At 46.4% G+C, this 17,597-nt stretch overlaps 2 protein-coding genes across 2 annotated transcripts in view; one reads left to right on the forward strand and one right to left on the reverse strand.

Moving 5' to 3' along the window:
* Mrps35 (mitochondrial ribosomal protein S35) overlaps positions 1 to 3,399 on the forward strand; it is a 38,171-nt gene extending 34,772 nt beyond the window's left edge. Inside the window, exon 8 of the mRNA XM_036182235.1 lies at positions 3,048 to 3,399. Coding sequence (XP_036038128.1) covers positions 3,048 to 3,317 — 270 coding nt within the window. The 3' untranslated portion in view covers positions 3,318 to 3,399. The remainder of the gene's footprint in view (positions 1 to 3,047) is intronic.
* A 4,199-nt stretch (positions 3,400 to 7,598) lies between these two features.
* On the reverse strand, positions 7,599 to 16,795 carry Mansc4 (MANSC domain containing 4). Its single transcript, XM_036181998.1, has 3 exons — positions 16,567 to 16,795; positions 11,048 to 11,182; positions 7,599 to 8,280 (listed from the first exon to the last, which is right to left on the reverse strand). Exons 1-3 carry the CDS (start codon positions 16,793 to 16,795, stop codon positions 7,649 to 7,651), a joined length of 996 nt encoding a protein of 331 aa, XP_036037891.1. The 3' UTR covers positions 7,599 to 7,648.
* Positions 16,796 to 17,597: the final 802 nt, after the last annotated feature.

Consider the following 17,597-nt stretch of genomic DNA (forward strand, 5'->3'; position numbering starts at 1 on the left):
TTGGGCCTGCCTGGCCCTGATCTCTCCCTTGACTGCTGAGCTAGTGTTGGGACCTTTATGAGTCTGTATCCCTGCTGGGATTCTGCTCTGCAGTGGGCACCTGCTTGACATCAGGCCTCTCATTGGGCTGAGGCTCTAGGAGGGCACAGTGCCTGGCACAGCAGATGGTTCAGAAATTTATTGAATGGAGGAGTAAATGGATGATGGAGCCAACTGGGAGGGTGACAGGATCACATGGAATGCAAAGTTGCTGCTTCAGAGGTGTGGTCGGTCAGGGAGAGAGAAAGAGTGTGTGTGTGTGTGTGTGTGTGTGTGTGTGTAAGCATGTAAGCATTCAGGAGGGTGGGGCAGGGGGTGGGTAGGTATGTGCATATGAGTGCCATACCTACGGGGGTCACAAGCATTAGATCCTCTGGACTGAGCCAGGTGGATAGCCGTGAATTTGAAGACATCCAGTGTGTATCCTATGGTTATTAATGACATTGTATTTATATTTGCATCTTCATTTATTGTATGCTAAATATTGTCTTTTCTTTCATTAAAAAAAAGGTTTATTTTATCTTTAATTGTGTATGGGTTGTCTGTGTATATGGGTATGTACACATAAATGCAGTGCCCTCAGACCAGAGGATGGTGTCGTGTTCCCTGGAGTTGCATTTCAGGCACTTGTGAGCTCCTGTATGTGGGTACTGAGAACCAAACTCAGGTCTTCTAGAAGAGCTGTGTATGTCCTTAACCACTGAGCCACCTCTCCAACCCTTCCATTGTTGTGAGCCCAAGCTGGCCTTTTACTCTCACTTAACCGATTTCTGACAGGTAAGGTCCAAGGCCTGCCTTTACTACTGCACCCTCCTCGAGCTGAGTCTCCCACAAGCCCATAGCAGCTCCAGCTGATAGTGTCTGTCAGAAGGCATTTCCGATCTCCGTGAGCAGGCAGCATCTCAGGCTTGTCATATTCATGTTTAGTTTACCCGTCTGTCCCTCTCTTCATCATAGCATCCAGTCTTGGGTAAGAGCCCCCTCATATGGGGAAAGATGTCTGTCTGTTCCCATAGAAGTTTGAGGTCTGGGTTGGTAATGGCGAGCCCCTTACAGCTTCATGATCCAGCAGCCAGTGCTCTCCTCTCAGGATTCTGTGTCCTCAGCACTGTGAGATAATAGGAGATCTCACTGTGCTTTTTAGAAGCCTGGCCTGACTTGCTGCTTCCTATAAGCAGCCCAGAACTAAAGCCAGTTCTTCATGTAGCTTCCCAAATTCTGGTCTGGCTTGCAAGCCCTGGCTCATATCTCAGTGTCAGGGTCCTTTTGAATAAAGCAAACTCCACTCTTAATGTGTAGAATCAGAAAATGTTCCAAGGAAGAAAGTGGGCAGTGCTTGTTCAGAAGGACCTTTCTGTGTTCTTGCAGCCAGGAGTTCTCATTCCTGTAGTCCTCATGGATCCCATAATCTGCAGTGTCCCTATGGGGGCATGGCTGGGTACCTGGTTTTCTTTAACTGCACTTGCTGTGACCTGCTACATCTTGTTTTAAAGCAGCAGCTATAGTTAGATGGAACAGCACACACTCATATCCCAGCATTTGACCACCCAAGAATAGTTTGAAAGTTCAAGGCCAGAGAGAAAAACTAAAGAAGGAAGAGACAATGAAATTTGCTTTTAAATTAAAAAAATAAATAAAAAAATAAAGCTTCTGTAAGATTTTGTATTTGTGCTTCTTAAATAGGAAATATTCTAAAGGGATGTGCTTCATTTAAAAAAATAGTACTGCCTTTGTATCTTTGACAAAGTCTGGAGGGTGTTGGAGTAGCTTCTGTTGTTATTTTTAGATGTGGTCTCACTATGTAGCCTTGGCTGGCCTATCTCACCTCCTGAGTGTGGGGATTAAAGGTGGACACAACCACACCTGGCCTACTGTAGCTTCTTGGTGCCATTTATGAGCAGCCTTTCCAGTCGGCTTTGCTTGCATTGCAATGTACCTCAGGTGACACGGCACCAGAACTAATAATGCAAGAATAGAAAATAAAAATAACAGCAAAGCAGGTTTAGAGGATCTGAAGCTATCATGAAAAAAAAACAAAAGCTGTGTGTGCATCCATATACATCCCCCACTTGATGATTTCCTCTATCAAAACAAAAACTGTGTGTGCATCCGTATACATCACATCCCCCCTTCATGATTTCCTCTATCAAAGGAAAAGCTGTGTGTGCATCTGTATACATCCCCCTTCATGATTTCCTCTATCAAAGGAAAAGCTGTGTGTGCATCTGTATACATCCCCCTTCATGATTTCCTCTATCAAAACAAAAACTGTGTGTGCATCTGTATACATCCCCCTTCATGATTTCCTCTATCAAAGGAAAAGCTGTGTGTGCATCCGTATACATCCCCCTTCATGATTTCCTCTATCAAAGGAAAAGCTGTGCATCCAGATGTGTTCCTGACTTATTTATCATGGTGCTTTATCTCCCCTGTCATTCCCACATCTTAGAAAGATAATACGTCTATCAATTCAGTATTTTTAACATTAGAAATGTGAGATATCAGGGGTATGGCATCAAACACCTGTAATCCCAACTCCTGGGAGGCAGAAGCAGGAAGATCAGAAGTTCAAGGCCATCTGCAGCTACATGGGGAGTTTGAAGCCAGACTAGTCAACACAACACCTGGTCTAGTGTAAAATACTAATGTGCTGTGGGTTAGGCCCAGCAGGCCTGTCCCACTGCCTGTACTCCAGGACAGCAGCAGAGCAGAGGCTTACATAAGGGATAACTCTGGTAATGTAGGACTAGCTACCTGCAAGAGAGCTTTCTGTCTGATATGTGTATGAGGCAGAGCAGTGCATATATGAAGGTAGAGCTAGTGCCCATGGAAGAGTGCAGCCCTTAAGGCTGGCCATGGGCAGCAGTGCCATGCAGGACTCTCGGTTCATAGTATAGATGGGGACCTTGAATATATTATAACACTCTCTTTCCCCAAAACCAACAAGCTAAGGAACTTTGTCTTTTGATAACATTTCCTGGAGTTCTGAACTTTTCTTTTTCTTTCAGAAAACTGAAGAATGGGAAAAAAATAAGACTGAGGAAGACATGGAAGAGTATGTGTGGGAGAATAGTTCCTCCGAGAAAAATGTTCTCCAAACTCTGCTGCAGATGAGAGCCTCCGAGAGCAGTGTGGCTCCGAGCAGGGAAGAGCTGCTGGGGACCAAAGAGGTTGAAGATTACCAGAAGTGTGTTGTTCGAATCAAGAGTGAGGGCGAGAACGAGGCGAGCCTTACTCAGTACAAAGAGTCTGTGAAGAGACTGTTGAATCTGGCGTGAAAGTCTGAACTAGAAGTCTGCTGTATCAATTTTATGATCTGTTTAGTCACTGATTTGATATAAATGGGAAAATATTTACGAATATTGTCTGTTGTCAGTTAACATTGCCCCTTTCAGACTCCTGAGCTCTGCAGTGTGTTTTGGGGGCTTTCTGGTTTACCCAAGGGTGGTGACACCTCCAGGCAGGCTGTGGTTTCTCTAAAGTGTTCTCACTTTTTTTCTACACAGCAGCTCTAGTCCCCCTCTGCTTACATGAACATAATTGTCTCTCCGCTATTGGTGTTCCTTGATTGCTTTTGATCAGTGTCTTTGGTTATTGAGGAAACCTGGCCCAGCACCTGGCCAAGTGCTCAGTGCCCCTCAGTGGCCAGCCTCAAGGAGGGGCTGTATTGGTGAAATTATTAAGGCCATTCCCATAGTTAAAAGGGAGGTTTATCTTGTGGTAACTTACAAATGAAGGGATAGGTTGTAGGGTCTGGCAAAGGTATGGCGCAGTCCGGCAGTTTTCTCTGGAGAACTCTGCTCAGTCTACCTCCAGCGTCCAGGGTCCCCAGAACCAAGAGAGGCCTCTCCTCTTGATCCTGGGTCTTCAGCTTCCTCCCTCAGCCCTGCCTTGTGGGCGTGACCATTACCGAAGCCTCAGTGGGGGTTGGAACTTCCAGGCCAAGGCTGGGATGGCGACCCACTATAGGGCTGCACTCCTCCACAGACAGCAGATGGGCAAACCGTGCTGCTCCTGACTGCTCCAGCTCTGTACATGCACTGCTCTGCCTTATAGACGTCATTAACAGCAGACAGGGAACTTGCAGGTGATTGGCCTTTCCAGTTTGCTCTGCACAACTGCACATCCTAGGTGGACTCACGGCAACCAAACACCAGCACTAATAAAAATCGGGTTTTTTTTTTTTTTTTTTTTATGAGAACAGAAAATAAAGTTGACCAAACAACCCCGAAGGTTGTAAAGCCATCATGACAAAAGCTGCACATCCTGATTTGTTGACTTGTGTAAGTAGAGGATTGGGGGTTCTGTGTGGAAACAAAGTGGCCATGTGACCCACCTGCAGCTGCCTATCCTGCAGTCTGAAATTGGTCCGGTTCCTTCTGGTGGCCATTTGATGTTGCCTCAGCTCTGATCAGCATCTACTCTGCCTCTAGAGCTCATGGTTCCAAGCCCCGCTGGCAGGAAAGATGTGGAGATCTGCCCACAGCCTTCCTTCGGCTCCTTCAGCCCCTGGGCCATGTTAACCTGTATCCTTCTGAAGGATGGCTGGCTGAGCCCTGAGTTCTAAAGAATTTCTAAACCCAGGGGATGGTTTTGTAAATACCAAAACCTGCATTTGGGTCAGAAGTGTGGACAGCCTTGGAGGCCCTGCCTTAACTGTTGGGCTGGTTAAGGTTTACGTGAGTGTTCAGGCTGCCATCATCAGTGTAGGATGGCAAGAGCTTACCTGTGTCTCTAGCCTCCATGTTTGGCTCTTGACTGTCTCTGCTCTGCATTGCCTCTCAAGTTATCTGAAGGAGCGTTGGGTGTATTTGTTTCCTTATAAAGATAAATAGGGTTGTCTCAAATTATAGTAATTTCTGTGAGATTCTTCAAGGAATGAAGAAACATCTGTTGTGAGAAACCCCCAGAGAAACATCTCTTTGTACCTCTACTGTGTTGGAAAATCCCTAAGCAATTCATATGAATTAAAAGTAAGCCAGGCAAGGGTGGCGCACGCCTGTAATCCCAGCACTCGGGAGGCAGAGGCAGGTGGATCTCTGTGAGTTTGAGGCCAGCCTGGTCTACAAATCGAGTTCCAGGACAGCCTCCAAAGCTATAGAGAAACCCTGTCTCAACGCCCCCCCCCACCCCCAAATAAAAGTAAATTTGGAACTGGGCATGCTCACACATGTCTTAGTCTCAGCACGTGGTGGATCAGGAGTGCTGTGGTATGTTCTGGATGCTGTGAATGTGATGCTCGGATTGGCGGATAAATAAAATGCTGATTGGTCAGTAGCCAGGCAGGATGTATAGGCAGGATAAACAGACAAGGAGAATTCTGGGAAGTGGAAGGCTGAGTCAGGAGATGCCAGCCCCCTGTCCAGGGAGCAGCATGTAATGGCACAAGGTAAAGCCTCGGAACATACAGATTAACAGAAATGGGCTAAATTTAAATTAAGAGCTAGTCAGAGCTAATGGCTGAGCAGTTTTGATTAATATAAGCTTCTGAGTGGTTATTTTATAATTGGCTGTGGGGTCTGTGGGCCTGGGCAGAACAGGAGAAAACTTCAGTTACACAGGAGTCCAAAGTTATTCTCTGCTGCATATCAAGACCCTCTCAAAACAGCAAAAAATGGGGCTGGATGGTAGTGACACACACCTTTAATCCCAGCACTCAAGAGGCAGAGGCAGGCAGATCTCTGAGTTCGAGGCCGGCCTGGTCTATAGAAGGAGTTCCAGGACAACCAGGGCTACACAGAGAAACCCTGTCTTGAAAAAAAAAAAAAAAAAAGCAAAAAAATGTAAATAACTTTTAAAAGACTCTTCAAATAATCTGTAGACACAGTTTCTTGAGTTACTTCTTTAAATACAATTTGAGGGGCCAAGAATCCCAGAAGTGCTACCACATATATGTTTGAATAAAGCTTATGATAATTTAAATCTGGATATTCTTCCCACAAATGATGTGGAACTTTATAATGTGTTAGGAAAGAAGTTAATAGAATTTATGAAGCCTAATATTTTTAATTATGAGCAAGTCAATGTAAGTTAAGTTTTTAAATCAGATTTTTTTTTTGCTTGATACTGATAGAGATTTTTTTTTTTAAAGATTTATTTATTATGTATACAGAAGAGGGCACCAGATCTCATTACAGATGGATGTGAGCCACCATGTGGTTGCTGGGAATTGAACTCAGGACCTCTGGAAGAGCAGTTGGTGCTCTTAACCTCTGAGCCATCTCTCCAGCCTGAGATTTTTTTTACATTTGTGAATTGAATGTGTGTGCACATGCCTGGGTGTGTATATGTGTGGGTGTGTATGCATGTTTGTAGGGAGGGCTTTGGTGGTGTCTGGGTGGAGGTCAGGCAACAGTCTTTTGGGAGGTGGTTCTTCTGCTGTGGGTCTCAGGGGTTGAAAGCCTGTGGTCAGGCAAACACTGACCTGCTGAACCATCTCTCTGGCCCTTCTTTATATATTAAAGAAATTGCTGCTTTCTACCCGGTGTTGTGACCAGAGGCTTTTCTCTGTCCTGCCCCGTCCCATAGCTGTTTCCAAACAATCACTCAGGGACTTATGTAAATGGTATCTGGCCAGTGGCTCAGAGTTATTACTAACTAGCTCTTACATTTACATTAACCCATTTCTTTTCATCTATGCATCACCACGTGGCCTGTGGCTGACCTGTTGTCTGACATCTTGTTCCCTGGGTGGCTGGATCAAATCTGCCCTGACTCCGCCCTTCTTCATCCCAGTTCTCAGCTTGATTTTTCACCTAACCTTATCCTGCCTGGCTATTGGCCAAAACACCTTTATTTACCAGCCAGTGAGAGCAGGACATAGTCACAGCATACAGAAAGACACCCCACAGCACAGTGTCGACACAGAGGAGAGAGAAAGAGACATCCTTTAGACAGTGGCCAGTTTGTTTCTAACATCTGAGGTAACAGTGTTCTTTTAGTCTTCTTTTTCTTTAATTTTACTATCATCTTTTTAAGTTTAATTGTTTAGTCATGTGGTGGGTATTGTTACATTCGTGTGTATTTGGAGTTGGTTGTTCTTCACCGGCTGGGTCCCAGGGATTGAAGCATCGCCCCGTGACCTGAGAAGCAGGACTGCTTGCTTGCAGCTGTGTTGGTGCCTGGGCTCCTTTGCCCGTGTCACAGTCACTGAGCACTTGAGCCAGGCTGCCTGTGTCCCTCTTTCCTCCGCTTCCCTCTCCCATCCCATTTTCTTTAAAGACAGTCTCACGCAGGCTGGGCTGGCCTTAAACTCACTCCCGATCCTGCCTCCATCTTCAGGGTACTGGGATCACATGTGCTGTCCCTTCCAACTGTGGTTCCCTCCCGTCCCTCCCTCTCCCCTCCCCCTCCTCTCCCTCCCCCCTCCTCTCCCCTCCCCCTCCTCTCCCTGCCCCCTCCTCTCCCCCTCCCCTCTCCTCCCTCTCAATTTAGGAATGGAAATCATCAGGAAAGTAGACACTTTACCAAGCCTTGGCCATTTGGTAGGACTCAGGTTTCTGGCATAGCTTTATTTTTTAAACCAAAATGTTGTTTTCTTACAGAAAGCTGACAACACACTCAAAGCCCATAGCCTGGCTCCAGCTTTTAGGAACTCTCCTTCAGTGTATTATCTTGACCTCTGCTGTCCCAGGCGATAGCAGCCCTGCTGCTCTCTGCAGCATCTGGATGCCCTGATGACCACACAGCAGCAGAGGCAGATGATGGCAGCGCCCAGGGCCACAGAAGCCAGCCAAGCCCCTGTGGTCACTGGTGCTCCATCCTGAGGCACTTCTTCCTCAGCTGTGTGGTTTCCACTGTGGGACCCCTTTGTTTTGATCGGTGATTGTTTGCTAATGTTGAGTCGGGATTGGCTGGGCACCTGAGAAACTTTTGTGTCTGTGGGTCCAAAGAAAGGAGAAATAGTCATGTTATCTGGACTGTGGGTGAAGTCTGTGCTTGGTAACTCCGTGTTGGCCTTGGTAGCAGGAGACACATTCACAGAAATGAATCTTATCCCCAGATCTGTGGTTGACTTCCTGGAATAACTGATACCTGTGTTTGCACCCAGATCTTGGTATGTAGTTGATACAGCAGCCTCTGTGGACAGCAGCATGTGCTTTGTTTCATCTGTGTACAGTCCTTTATTACCTACGTTCAGAGCTTTTAGAATTCGAAGTCTATCCCACCAATCAGACGAGGTGCGGCTGTTTGGGTATGTGGGGGATGGATGCTCAAAAACCAGCAAATCTGGATCTATGCCTGAAAGATAAATAAGATCATTTAATTTTTTCAAAATAATACTTTGTATTTACTTGAAAAATTTTAGAAAAGTATATACATTGTATTAGGTTTAGTTTCAGTGAGATGGCCATAGGCACAGCCTATAAGTTCTGAAGCTTTGCCTCACTGGGTCCCTGAGCTGAGCCAAATTCCAGTTCTCGATCCACAGACTCCTAAAGTTGGAGCAGGCTGGGTGCTGAGTTTATCCAGTGTCCTGGGACACTCTCTGCTATGGACAAATATGGCTGTACCGAGAAGAAGGTTTTGTGTACAAAGAAGGCTTTGTGCCAGGGTTCCCGTGCTGCCAGCAGCCATGGGGAACACTGTACGCCACTTTAAAATAAGCGGGCAAAACAGAGCCAGAGAAAGAGGCCCTTTGAAATTGGGAACAAAGCCAGCAGCATGCCTCTCTGTTTTGGTTTTGCGTCTTCTCCTTTTTCTGTTAGGGATGCCCAAACACTTGTTTTAGCGGGAAAGGAAAAAAAGTCTGTATAGCTTTCCAGTACCCCTGCCAGGGAAAACTATCTGTCTGTCTCCCTCCCTGTCCTTCCCCTTCCCAACTTTGGCCTCTGAGGTTTCATCCTCATCACTGTGTAAAACATAAGCTTCCGAGGCAGTGACTTCTGACTTCCTGGTCATTGTCTCCCGTCAGTTGTCTTTCGCACCATGGGACCCTCTTTTGAGTCTCCCTGGCAGTCCACCTGGACTGTCTGCCTCCCTTTCGGCTTTGGCTGTTTTGTAGGCTCCATGGTCTCCATCTTCTCGGCTAGTTTTTGTTGTCAGCTAGAGCCTCCTGGGAAGAAGGGAGTTCTCAGCAGTAGCTAATTCCACTGAGAAATTACCCTCCATCAAATTGGCATGTGGGCATGTCCGTGGGACGTTGTTTGATTGATGGTTGATGTAGGAGGGCTCAGCCACTGTGGGCCCAGGTTGTATAAAATCTAGCTGAGCTCAAGCCTGGGAACAAGTAAGAGAGGAGGCTGGTAAGTGCTCCTGTCTCAGGTTCAGCCCTGACTTCCCTTGGTGATGGGTTGTGAGCTGGGAGTCATAAGATTGCAAAATGGTAGTGGTGGCACACCTTTAATCTCAGGCAGGTGGACCTCTGTGAGTTCAAGGCCAGCCTGGTCTACAGAGTGAGTACCAGGACAGCCAGGGCTACACAGAGAAACCCTGTCTCAACAAAAAACAAAAAACAAACAAACAAACAAACAAAAAGACTATAAGATGAAATAAGCTCACACATTCACACCCATTAGTTGGCTTTCCTGTTGCTGTGATAAACCCATGGCCAAAAGCAACTTCCAGAAGGAGTTTATTTTGGCTTGTGGTTCCAGAAGTAAGAGAGCATCACGGCCAGTAGGTATGGTGGCCAGGGCAGGAAATTGAGAGCTCACATCTTCAAATGCAAGCATGAAGCAGACTCGAAAGGCAAGGCTGTCTAGTCTCAAAGCCGGCACCCAGTGATAGGCTTTCTCTAGCAAGGCTGCACCTTCTGACTTTCCCAGAGCACCACCAACTAACTGGGAACTAAGCTTTCAAGTACCCAAGCCTCTGCAGACATTTACCACTCAGACACTGCACTCCACAAGCTGCTCTTAGTGTGGTGTTTATCACTGCAACAGAAAGCCAACTACAACACCATCCTTAGTCTTCAGTGAGTTTTCCCTTCACTGCCCCCCCCAGAAATTCCACAGCTCCCCACTGTGTTTATGGCACTGCAGACATGTGTCCATGTCTTCCTCTTTCATGCACTGTTGGTTTCCCAGCGTTCTATCAGATACTTCACCTGAGCACACCTGGCATCATCTCCCAGGATGCCCAAAGCCAAACCTTGACCTCAGCTTCTTGCCTCCCCCACCCCCACCGCTCATCCTGGACTAGCTCAGTAGGAGTTGACTCTTCCCTCCTCACTGTTTTCTTGGTTTAAAGGGTAACTAAGGGTGTGTGTAGGTGGGGTTGGCTCAGTGGGGAGCCCTGGGTTTGATCCCCAGCACCACACATACTTCTAATAGATCTTTCTTTCCAGTGTTCAGGTGCTTCCTCTCTGACAATTGCCACTACCTTGTTAGTTCCAGTGCTTCCCTGACTAGGTGTCTAACCTGTATCCTGAGTATTACCCACCTAGACCAAGGTGGGTAATTATACATACTATACATATACAATTATACATAGCTCTTTAGTCACAGTGTTTTCTCATCCCATGCTTTTGTTGATTCCTTATTTCTTTTTGTTGAGACAGGGCCTCACTATGTAGCCCAGGCTGGCCTTGAACTACTGATGCTTCTTTCTTGGTCTTTAGCCAGAGTGCTGGGACCACAAGAGACCACCATGCCCAGCTCCCTCAGTTTCTGATAAAGTTAACCTGAAGACACCACTCTGGCCTCCTGGAGCCATATTTTCACTGTGGCTCCTAATGTCCCCATCCCTCTGGCCAAGACAGATTTCCCACTGCCCTGAGATGGTTCAGAGTTCCTTGCCTGCCTCTGCCTGGTCTCACTTTCTACTGTTTCCTCTTCTGGTCTTTGTGCTGAGGCAGTACCATGTGCATGTGTGCATGCATGCATGTGAGTCTCTGGGAGTGTGTGTGAACACACTAATGTGTGCAGGAACACATGTGAAGATGAGAGAGACGGGTTGCTGGAAAAGGACAGCCTGGGTACTTAAGCCTGATGTTGCCAATTTCAAGGCTACAAGCACTTCTAGGGTACTAGCACTCTCTTCCATGGTCTTATGAGGCAGTCCTTACCTGCTGTTATATTGTACAGAATGGCACTGGTCCCAGGCTCCAGGATGCAGCTCTCCAAAGTTGGGCAGTGGACATGGAGGCAGTTGACATTGTTGTGGATGGGATCATGGAAGAAGACAGCCACATTACAGGAAACTGAAAAGGCCAAGGGCATATGCATAGGTTGCTGGCTTCCCTCAGTTGGTGTGTGTGTGAGGGAGTCAAGTCTTGCTATATAGCCCGGGTGGGCCTCCAACCTGTCATCATCCTGCCTTAACTTAGGAGGGATGTAACCACCATGCCTGGCTTTGCTGCCAGTCACATGGGCTTTGAGTATTTCTTTCTGGAACACTGAATTAACCCAATCTCATGCTGTGCTTAAAAACTACTGTGGTATTGTATTCCCCAAAATACTGTGTACCCTAATAAACTTATTTGGGGTCAGAGACAGAACAGCCACAATATTAAACATAGAGGATAGACAGTGATAGCACACACCTTTAATCCTAGCATTCCAGAGGCTGAGATTTACCTGGATCTCTGTCTGTTCAAGGATACAGCCAAGCATGGTGACTCACGCCTTTAATCCCAGGGAGTGATGGTAGAAAGTATAAAGATATATAAGGCATGAAGACCAGAAACTAGAAACATTTGGCTGGTTAAGCATCCAGGCTTTGGAGCAGCACAGTTCAGCTGAGATTCATTCTGGGAAGACACAGAGGCTTCCAGTCTGAGGAAATAGAATCAGCTGATGAACTGGTGAGGTGAGTTAGCTGTGGTTTGTTCTACTTCTCTGATCTTCCAGCGTTCACCCCAATAACTGGCCTCAGGTTTGATTTTATTAATAAGACCTTTTAAGATTCCTGCTAAAACTACTGAAACTGGGCTGGTCAGTGGTGGCACACACCTTTAAAATCGCAACACTTGGAAGGCAGAGGCAAGTGGATCTCTGTGAGTTCCAGGACAGCTAGGACTGTTACACAGAGAAGCCCTGTCTCAAAAAACAAGCAAAATTGAAACTATATAATACACCTATTTGAAAGAAAATATTACTTTAAAGTACTCTGATATATTCCTTTCCACAGAGGACACCTGGGATTTTTGTTTATTTGTTTGTTTGATTGGTTTTTAAGAGGGTTTCTCACAGATATCTGCCTGCCTCTACGGGATCACACCACCCAGCATTGTTTTTGGGTTTTTTTTGAGACAGGATCTCGCTAAGTAGCTCTAGCTGGCCTCTCCGGAACTTGTTATGTAGACCAGTCTGAACTCAGGCCTTGCAGTCTCCCACCTGAGTGCTGCGACTGTAAATGTGAGCTATGTAATTAGCCTTAAATTGATGAGCTGGTTATTTATAGACAGGGACTTACTGTGTAGCACTTGAGCTCACTATATAGACCAAGCTGGCCTCAGAAAACTCAGAGATCTGCCAGGCTCTCTATCTGCCTCTACGTGCTGGGATTAATACACACAACACCATACCCCACAGAATCATTTTTTAGTCATGGTATTTTTTGTGCATGCAAAACGTCAGTTGTCTACACAAAGCTTTGGATAGTACCTGACTGGTTTCCAGGTACAACATGCTGTCTGAATGCTGAGGTCCTGGGGCACAGAGGAGGAGGACATAGAAGGAAAGCTGTAACCACTGACAAGGAAGGACAGTGGTGGAGAGGCTGGCTCACTGGAGAGCCAGGGGATCATGAGACACCTGAGGGTGTGGCCCTGGGAGCAAACCTTATCCCAGGAGCCAAATCAGTGTCTTAAAGAGAAAGATGCTGACGTCTAGGATTATTAGCAGGGTGTATCTGCATATCACTCACTCATACTGGCCTCCCTTTTCTAAATCTGCTCCTTAACAACTGTGTTGTTTCTGGAAACCCAGAGTCAGTTACTGGGTGCAAAACTTTGAGTGTACCCTCCCTAACATGCAGTGGGACTTTATTCCCATTGCAGATCAGACACAGAACCATGTAATGTGTCAGCTGGCTCAGAGGTACCACATATTCTAATCATGCAGGATTACAGAGACATAGTATGCCAGGGCTCAGGGGCGAGGTCAGGAAGGGCACTGTGCTATGAAGCCCTGATCTGCCTCTCAAGAGGGTTAGCCATGGGGAGCCACAGCTCCACTCTCATTTCTGGGACACCCTTGGGTTTCTGCATTCCTTATCTTTTCCAGAGGAGAAATAATAGGACAAAATTAGTTACTGTTTTGCTAATCTACTGGGTTGCAAAAACAGTCCCCAAGGATGGTTCTGGGAAATTATAAGAGAGAAGAACTGAAAACATTCTTACTTAATATTTAGAATTGTGATAAGAAAGTCATTGATGTGGTAGAGAAAAATATTGTTTTGCTTGAGGTAAGATCTTACTGTATAGCCTAAGCTGGCCTTGAACTTATTATGTATCCCAAGGTGACCACAATTTCAGGTAATCCCCCTACCTCAACCTCCCAAGTGCTGGGATTACAGGCATCAGCCACCACATCTGACTTATAGAGAGTGATTTTATTGGAGATAATTCTTTTTATGAAGGATTTGTTTTGACTCTTTTTGATTATGTGTATTTGTGTATCTATGAGAGAGGAGGTATGTGACATCACTGTGAGTACCTGTGGAGAACAGAGACATCTGATCCCTGGAGCTGGAGTCACAGATGATTATGAGCCACCTAATGTGGGTGCTGGGAACTGAACCCAGGTCCTCTGCAAGGACCATAGGAGTTCTTAACCCCTGAGATGTCTCTCCGGCCCTTTAAAATGGCCTCTATGGAACCAGGAATGTGCCCAGCTTTCTGGAGGCCGAGGTGGAAGGACCAGGACTGAGTTAGGGTAGCCTGGGCTACCTCGAGAAAGGGAAAGGAGGGAAGAGAGGGAGATCAGGAAGGAGACCTTAGATTTCATGTGTCAGTTCTCCAGCTGTGGACAGGAAAGTGACAAGCCTGGGCCCTGCCTTCCTGCCCTGACTAGCAGGCTGCTGAGGTGTGTCCAGATGACAGCCAGCCCCAGACTGTTTTTTACTATGTAATCTGTGTGTGTGATATGTATGTGTGTGAGTGTGCATGTGAGTGTGTATGTATGTGAATGTGCATGTGAATGAGTGTGCATGTGAGTGAGTGTGCATGTGAGTGAGTGTGTGTGCATGAGTGTGTGTGCATGTGTGTGAGTGTGCATGTGAGTGAGTGTGCATGTGAGTGTGCATGTGAGTGAGTGTGTGTGCATGAGTGTGTGTGCATGAGTGTGTGTGCATGTGTGTGAGTGTGCATGTGTCAAAGGACAACCTGGGGTGTCAGTCCTCTTCCACTGTGTTGGAAGCACAGTTTGTGTTTTGCTGCTGCATACCCTAGACTAGCTGGTCTGTGAGCTCTCCAGGACTCCTGGTCTTTGCATCCTATCTCGCTTTAGGGCCACTAGGGATTATAGATGCTCACATTCCTGTGCCCAGCTTTAAGTGGGTTCTGGGGATTCAAACTTGGGACTTCACACTTGTCTGGCAAGCACTTTAACCACTAGGCCATTTCCTGTTTTATTTTTATTTCACCAGATCTCGTGTATCCCAGCTGGCCTCAAACTTGCTGCCTAGCTGAGGACACCCTTGAACTTCTCACCTCCCTGCTTTCACCCCTGAGTGTTGAGATCACAGGTGGGGGCACCACTCTGGGTTTATGTGCTGGAGAGGGAACCCGAGGCCTCCAGCTTGCTAGGCAAGCACCCTACAATTGCAACCCCAGCCCTTGACCGTGCTGTGAAAAGATCCTTCTTTATCGAATTGGTTGCTCTTTGTGTCTCATTAGCTTTGAAGGTTGTGGCCTGTGACAAGTCTCTCGAACCATGATCCCGGAAAATCTGGCTGCTCTCTCCAGAACACTCCAAATTTTATTTCAGAAATTTTTATATATAATTGGATAAACAATATCTTCAATGAACAATCTGTATCAAATTATGGTTAAAAAGAAGAAGGGGATTGTTCCAACAATACACTATTTTGCTCTTCTTTCCAGATAGCTTTGTTTGTTTGGTTTTTTGTTTTGGTGGAGCTGAGGATCGAACCCAGGGCCTTGCGCTTGCTAGGCAAGCACTCTACCACTGAGCTAAATCCCCAACCTCCAGGTAGCTTTAAAATTAGGGAAAACTGAAAAAGAAATGAAAGTGTCTTTGGGCATGTGACCTTGAAGGCTTTGATGTGGGTATATGGGAGATATTTACCTCTAAATCCCATTTATTATAGAGGTAAGCTGTCTATTAGGGAAATTTGAAGATAGCATGATCCACACTCTAACTTCCTATCCAGTACGTTCCACATTTCTTATGGATCCAAGAGACACATCTTATAAAATATGTATGACACCAAAACCACCAAAGTTATTTTAAGAAAAAAAAAAATTAAACTAGGTGTGGTGGTGCATGCCTAGAATTCCAGCACTTGGGATTTGGAGGTGGAGGACCAAGAGCTCAAGGCCAGCTTCCACTGAAAAGTGAGTTCAAAGTGGGCTAGATGAAAGCATGTCTCAAACAAACAGAAACACCTCGTGAACTCAGCTGTATAAGACCAAAACAAGATCAAGCCAGTCAGCAGTCCACCATGGAGTTGGAAGGCGTTCATAAGCCCCCACCCCTAACTGAGGAGCTACTGACAGTTGTGGGCTTCATGGAGGGAGAGTCTGTGTCCTTTAAGGGAGTGGCCCATGGTCACAGCATAAATTAGACTCAGTGGATTATTTTATTATAAATTTTTTATATAAATTTTATTTATTATATATACAGAAGAGGGTGCCAGATCTCATTGCAGATGGTTGTGAGCCACCATGTGGTTGCTGGGAATTGAACTCAGGACCTCTGGAAGAGCATTCAGTGCTCTTAACCTCTGAGCCATCTCTCCAGCCCCCAAATATTTGGTATGCTTTTTTTTTTTTTTTTTTTTTTTGGTTTTTTTCGAGACAGGGTTTCTCTGTGTAGCTTTGGAGCCTGTCCTGGATCTCACTCTGTAGCCCAGGCTGGCCTCGAACTCACAGAGATCCGCCTGGCTCTGCCTCCCTAGTGCTGGGATTAAAGGCATGTGCCACCAACGCCCAGCTAACAAAAAAAAAAAAAAATTTTTTTTTAAAGGAAACTAGCAAATAACAATAGTTTAAAAGTAAATTGTTGTAAATTCTTTTGTTTTTTTGGGTTTGAGACAATCTCAGCCCAGGCTGGTCTTGTCTCACAGTGTTGCTAAGCCTGGCCTTGATCTCTTGATATCCCTGCTTCTAGCAACTAAGTGCTGGCATTATAGATTTAGGACACAGCACCCAGTTTATTGGAAACAATGAGCTTTGGAAAAAAAAAAAAGTTAGTTAACCCTGGAAGGAATCTATATCCATTTAGCATTTTGTCAAAGACAGCAGGATGCCCTGGGTTCTACAGAGTCAGGAAGATCAGAAACCACCTGCTCTGATGCTTCCCCATTGGGGGTCCTCCCAGGTCCTTGCTGGCCCTCCCCCTCTGCCTACGCCTCATGCTCTGACACTACCCAGATGGGCTCAGCCAGCCCAGAACTCACCATCCTTCCTGAGACAGCAGCTCCGGCTGCACTTCTGGCCGGTACTCTCCGAGTAGTACTTGAGGAACTGGGCCCCCAGCCTCTGAGATTCCTCTAGGTCCAGGAGCATCCCTGGGAAGCGGCGGATCCAACAGTCTCTGTAGAACACAGCCGGCGAGCAGAGCCCGTGCACGGTGCAAGCCAGCCCCAGCCCCAGCAGCAGCAGCGGCAGCCCGGCCGCAGCCTGCATCTCTGGGTGCCGAAGGGAGGCAGCTGGAGCTGACCATGGGCCTTGTCCAGGGTGTCCTTCCGCAGAGGCCTCTCTGCACCTTTGTTCCTATGCCCCTGAGCCCCGGGAGAGTGCTGACCCTTGTCTCTGAACCCTCTCCAGAGGGTTTCGGTGTTCTGACCCTTCCCCCGTTAAGACAGGGATGCTCCCCTCAGCTTTTCTGAAGAGTCACAGACACCTTTTCTGAGGCAGATAGGAAGGCCAGGAGAAACCCTAGCCCAGAGTCCTGCTGAGAAAAACAATTACCTAGTCTCTTGACATCAGATTAAGGGAGGCTCTGTTTCCAGAAACAACTCCTTGTTTTGTGAGGTGTTCAGTATAGGCCAAAGGGCTGGTGACTTCATTTTTTACACTTCTATTGTTCAGGCTCCTGAGAAAACCAGTTCATGTACTTATTTGACTTTTAAAAACTTGAAACAAAAAAATAGAAAAAGGAATATACTTAAAATGTTTAATGTTTCGATAGCTGGAATCTGACTGTATACTTATTTTTATTCTTATTCTGCTTACTTCTTAGGGCCAGTAGTTTTCATGCAAGCCAGCCATGAGCTTTCTTCCTAAAAGAGACTAAGGAGTCAACCTTCCTACCCCACCCCTGCACCCCAAAAGCTCATAATATAGGTGAAATACTACAGCCATTCAAGGCCATCTGTGGCTTCTCAGGCCTGGCAACCCGAGCTCCATTTTCAGTAACCCCTCTCAAGGTAGAATAGAGCCGACTCCACAGAGTTGTTTTCCAACCTGCACACATGTGCCTGCCTCC

This window comes from Onychomys torridus, chromosome 3 (assembly GCF_903995425.1).
Source record: "Onychomys torridus chromosome 3, mOncTor1.1, whole genome shotgun sequence".
Classification (NCBI taxonomy): Eukaryota; Metazoa; Chordata; class Mammalia; order Rodentia; family Cricetidae; genus Onychomys; species Onychomys torridus.